At 32.9% G+C, this 5,807-nt stretch overlaps 1 protein-coding gene across 1 annotated transcript; it reads left to right on the top strand.

Moving 5' to 3' along the window:
* The first annotated feature begins 3,901 nt into the window (after window positions 1-3,901).
* On the top strand, window positions 3,902-4,396 carry LOC142608918 (agamous-like MADS-box protein AGL61). Its single transcript, XM_075780571.1, has one exon. It carries the CDS (start codon window positions 3,902-3,904, stop codon window positions 4,394-4,396), a length of 495 nt encoding a protein of 164 aa, XP_075636686.1.
* The last annotated feature ends 1,411 nt before the right edge of the window (window positions 4,397-5,807 follow it).

Below are 5,807 nucleotides of genomic sequence, written 5' to 3' on the forward strand. Positions count from 1 at the left end.
GGCAAACCATGATCAAAACATTTAGTCTAGGTTTAGACTTACTCAAAGTTTGGTTTAATGTAAGTTTGGAATCGAGTAGTTGCAGGAAATTACTGTTCTATTTCTGCACGGCTCGATCAATCGAAGAATAGACTCGATCGATCGAAAATCGTGGATCAAGAATTTTCTGCAGAATTTTAAATTGGCCCAAACAGCAGTTCTAGCCCATTAAGGATTAGGGTTTCAGATCTACTTCTCCCACTATATAAAGGAAACCCTAAGCACGTTTTAAAGGCTTCTAAGAGAGAGAAGAGAGTGTCTCTTTTTGTTTTTAGGGTTTGCTCCTAAAAGCTCTCTAGAGTCTTTGTTGTTCATATTGCTATTTGTGTGAATCTCTTGTGAGATCGGAGAGGTGATTGCCTTCACACAAGCTTGGGATTATCAAGAAGGAGATTACTTCAAGAACTTGATGATCTTTCAGTTGCAGATTCAAGAACTTAAAGATATACAAGCGGGAGTGCTTGTACTTGCTGGAGAATCCAAGAAAGAAAGAATCTGTGGTCTCAGAGCTTGCACGTGGTCGTGTCAGTAAATTCTACTAGTCGGCAGCAATAGGATGTTAGTGGTCTAAGTTGCTATTGTACAACTTTGATTCTTTCATAGTGGATTCAAGTTTACATTGAGGATAGCTAGGTTAAATCCTCCCCAGGTTTTTTACCGGTTTGGTTTTCTTGGGTCATCAAATCTTTGTGTTTTTATATTCCGCACTTTGCATTGATATGATTTTATGATTGTGTTAACCTAGATCTGGAATCTGGACTAAGTAATAACTCAGCTTTTTAACTAGGTTAATCCAATTATGGTTTAAGGGGTCTAAATAAACTCTACAAAGCCCTTGTCTTAGCAAGGCTTCTAGCAAGCCATAACACAAATAAAACTCTAAAAACTATAAAGAAACTTTAATAAAACCTAAATTAGGTTCTAAGGCAGCTCCTTTCTGAATTTTGCCCTAAAAAGCCTTTAAATAGGTCAGGGATTTCTATTACAAGTTGAATTCTCATTTGGAGAAAATTCTAGGTTTTTAGGCTTCACTTAACCGACGTTTTCGGTCCATTTAACTTTAGAATTCGGACTTTTGGTAAATTACAAAGCTATAGCCCTTTAAGTGAACTTTCCAACTTGAATAATCTCGCTTGGACATCTGAGCCGAAAGCTATACTCCAATCTGAATTAGACTTGGATTTGGTGCAAATTTCCTTTGATTCCTTGCTCCAATTGGACTTGAATTTAATTGAGCTGGCCTTCTTTGACTTCATTTTGGCCTTTGTAAAAGTAAAGTTCATTAGCTTTATTCTTTGCACAAATCCACTTATTTATTTTTATTATCCTACAAAAGAAAAATTCATGCATTAAAATTCAATTAAGCATAAAATTGATTCAGCATTATTTCAAAACCAACTATAAAATACATGAATTAACTCAAAATAAGTATGATAATAATTTCTAATAATGATATAAATATGCAAAATTAAGTTATTATCAATCCATTTATAGTGTTTTTGGTGAGTCTTGAGTATGTTAAAGGTGTATTTTATAGTCCAAAACAAAGACCCAAGTTTCGATCAAGAAAGAATCAAGTTCAGAGCAAGAAAACAAAGTTTCCGTCACTTCGATTGTTGGCTCAACACTTGGCTTGACTGATCAAGATTTTTTATTGCAACCTCAACACTTATTTCCTTTGATCGAGATTGTAATATTAGCAAAATCTGAAACGCGAAAAAGCCCATAACTTGCTCATTACCCAATTTGTGATCCGTTTTTTGTGCTATTTAAAGAATATCATAAGCTATACCTAAAGAGGTTTTTTAGAGAGAGAAATCATTGTTTGAGCAGCTAGGGTTTGTATAACCAAGTTTCTCTCAATCTCATTATACTGGAGACTTTCAAAGTATATCTAAGACTCCATCTATTCAACCCATAAGAGTTCAAGAGCACATAGAGAAAGATCAACACGGTGTCGCTGCTGCCATAGTGCAGATCTATATGAAGCCATAAATCAATCCAGTCTATAGTAGTTGCTAGTCAAAACCTTTAAGTGGATTTCTTAGAGTCACAAACAGAGAAGTTTGTGAGAAATCAATTAACCACAAATGTTGATCTAAAACCTTTGAATGGAAATCTCAAAGTCACAAATAGGCAACAATCCAAAGTAGAAGAGTTCATTGATTCAGAGCTACGTGTGGTCATGCTAGTAAGTACTACATGAGGGTAGTAGTATATTTAGAGTTAAGCCTATTGTATAAACTTCGACTTTATTTAATGGATATGTTTCCTTTAGGGTTAAGTCTGTTGATTTAATTGATGTCAGTGAAACTCTCCGTTGGGAATTATCTAATTCTTTGAAAATTGCTAAGAAATTCCAAGAAGAGTAAAACATGGTTAAACTTGAAAAAGAGGCATTGAGTGTATGTTTGGATAAATCAAATAAATTGAATGTGATTTTGAAAAAAAAAAAAAACATTATGCCTCTGAAGTTGAAAAGAACAAAAGCTTGGAACAAGAATTAGATAAGTCTAAACCTAAACTAGAAAAATTGTCTAGTACCAAACTTGTTGTGACTGAGTCAATTTTCAAACCCCTAAAGTCTAAATATAACAAAGTTTATACTTGTACCCTCTTCCACAAGTCTTGAAAAATTTCTTGGTTTGCTTTTGAAAATTTTAAGCTTGTTAATTGACATGTGACAGAAAATTCAAGAAAGGTCTCCCATTGAAAAGGATTTTATTTTCCCCAAAAAAACACTATGTTTTTCATGTTTTTCTCCTACAAAGCCAAAGACTTTTGCTGTGTGGGTAATAAAAGATTTTTTGAAGTGAGTGTTTTTTGAACTATCTTTAATTTAATTTTTTCAATTATTTGAGGACTTTTTTTTTTTTTTTTCTGTTTTTAGTTTGTTTTGATTATTCAAAAAATCCAAAACCATTGAAAATTTGCAAAAAGAAAATAATATTTTATTCTGTCTTGTTTTATTTTTTTTCTTAAGGTGTATTACATGAATTCTAATATCTCTCTCTTCACTTAGAATATGCTTAACATTGTGAAGAAACTTTTTTGATACAAGATAGAATTTCTACTCTAGCCTAATCTAAGTGTATATGTGTGTGAAGTTCCCTCCTGGAGACTTGAACCCCGGCCCTTACTCCTCACATCCCACAAGCACTTATACTTATGGAGTGACCACCGCATCAAGAGTGCGCGGTGGTCATTGTGGAGAAACTTGAAATGATGTGTAACATAACTTAGTGATGACTATTTTGAGATAAATGCAAATTGTGGTGTCAAATGTAAAAAAGTCATATATGCACTATATTTTTTGCTCTAGCACGTGCACACTTGTTGCCCTTTATTAAACTCTCTTTTAGGTAAATTTTATTAAATGAATATTCATTGAGAACCTTGATTTTTTAAGTCAATTATTGATATATGTCTTGAAAAATTATGTAGTTTTCACATTTGTACACTTTTTTCTATCATATACTTACTAATGTCAGTGCTTTAATTTGCAGTAAACTTGTAAATTTAAATAATTATACATTAATTTACTAATGTGGTTATTTTTAGATAAAAATATTTAAATAATTTACACATTTTTTTGCTATACACCCCTTGATTTGAGTGCTTTATAGTACCCATAAAAAAAATTATTTAAAAAAAAACTCTTTAACTTGCAAGGCACTCGCTGCAAACAATTAAAGAAACTGGAAATTGAAGCCTAAGGTGAAACATAAGTCCTTTACCAATATATAAAAGTCGGTAAAAAACCTACTTATTTTCCTCTCTTACAATATCGCAAAGGGCATTCCTTTTTTTCTTTAGGTTTCCTTGTACGTGGCGTTTCAATCTGTTTCTCTCTCGAAAAAGTATGGCCGAAAACAATGAAAGTAAGCGGCCATCTGGGCGGAAGAAGATCGAGATGAAGAGAATAGAGCAGCATTCAAGGCGAATAGTGACGTTCTCGAAGCGGCGCAAGGGTCTTTTCAAGAAAGCAGCGGAGCTTTCCGCCATGTGCGGTGCCCATGTCGCTGTCTTCGTTTTCTCTCCCAAAGACAGACTCTACACCTTCACTCATCCAACTGCTGACTCTGTTATCGACCGCTTCTTAAGCCAACACAACAACCACCCAGAGGGATCATCATCATCAGCTTGTGATCAGATTCTTCAGTCTGAGTGGGAAAAGTCGATAGACAACATGGAGTTGGAGGAGCTTGAGGGTTACATGGCGGCCATGTTAGAGTTCAAAAAAGAGGCATACATGGAGCAGGTTGACGAGACCAATATCCGGACAATGGTTACTAGAGAGTTTTTCCCTTTGCGTCCGATCGAGAAGCCTGATGTTAGTAATGACTCGGAAAGATGATAAACTTGGAGTTTTGGTTCTACTTTGATTTGCTGCTCCTGCTTTTGGCTTTCTTTCATGGGTGAAGATAGAAAGAGGGGTTTCCTTAATTTTCTTTGTTCTTTTCTTTCTTTCTTTTTCTTTGTCCTCTCGAATTGGTGTGGCAATAATGCAGTTGGGTTTGAGTTTTCTTTAACATTCTTTGTTTTAATTTTATCTTTTATTTTTTGAACTATTATTTTATGCTAAACAAGCATAGACAGCATTAGTTGCCTAAATAATATGTGGTTCTTAAGTAGCTCCTGTTTTGGCTTTCTTTCATGGGTGAAGTATATATAGAAGTATGGTTTTGCATAATTTTTCCTTTTTTTTTTTTTCTTATTTTTCTCGGATTAGTGATGCAATGCTTAGTAGGGTTTGAGTTTTTATTTATTTTATTTATTTTTTTTTTTGTCACTCTTGGTGTTCTTTAATATTCTTTGTTTTGGTTTAATGACTGATAATTTTTCTTGAATTAGTGATGCAATGCTTAGCAGGGTTGACGGATAATTTTTCTTTAATATTTAGGCAATGGCCCTGAAACAGAATATATTATATTTCTTTGTCTAGTATTGCAAAAAATGTTTCAAAGTAAAAAGTATTGCAAAGAACAATAATAAAAATGATAAATGGCCTCTCACCTAGGATATACCACTTCGATCTATTGGTCAATAGAATGTTATGTTATTAAAGCCCAAATAGTTAATGAATAAAAATTATTTAAAAAATATATTATGCTCTTTTTGAATGGTGTGCATTCTATTAATATGTTTTACTATATGTGCAATAGTTAAAGAGTGTAAAATTTTTTTAATCCCCCAAAAATTTTACTTTTCCTTTCTCTTTATCAAAATTGAAATTAGAATTAACAGTATTCTAACTCTAAACTCAACATCTGGTGTGTAAATTAATCATCTGCAAAGGGAATCAAGTTGAAACTTGGACCTAAACCACTTAGAGACTCTCAATCTCTCCATCTTCAACCCACTAGGTTGAGTTGTACTCCTTGAACAACAATTCCATGTTAGGACATTGAGTCCGCGATATATTAGACTTATTAATTTATAAAAATATTTGTATCATAAATCAAACATGTCTTAGTTCTAAAGCATTTATATATATATATATATATATATATAGATTTGTATGCAAGTACATGAATATGAAAAGATTTATAAATTGTAATTCTTATTTCGAATTGGATAAAAATTCATGCACTCTATTTCTTGGTGATTACTTATTGGCGCATGGCTTTGAGCATCCATCAACACAATCAGCTACTTTCTTTCCATCTGTCCAAAAAAAAAAAAGTTTTTTTAAGACTTCATTAACAGCTTAGCTCGTAGAGAAACATATAATAAATTCTATCACACAAAAGATGAAAAAAATAAAT

This window comes from Castanea sativa, chromosome 9 (assembly GCF_040712315.1).
Source record: "Castanea sativa cultivar Marrone di Chiusa Pesio chromosome 9, ASM4071231v1".
Taxonomy (NCBI): Eukaryota; Viridiplantae; Streptophyta; class Magnoliopsida; order Fagales; family Fagaceae; genus Castanea; species Castanea sativa.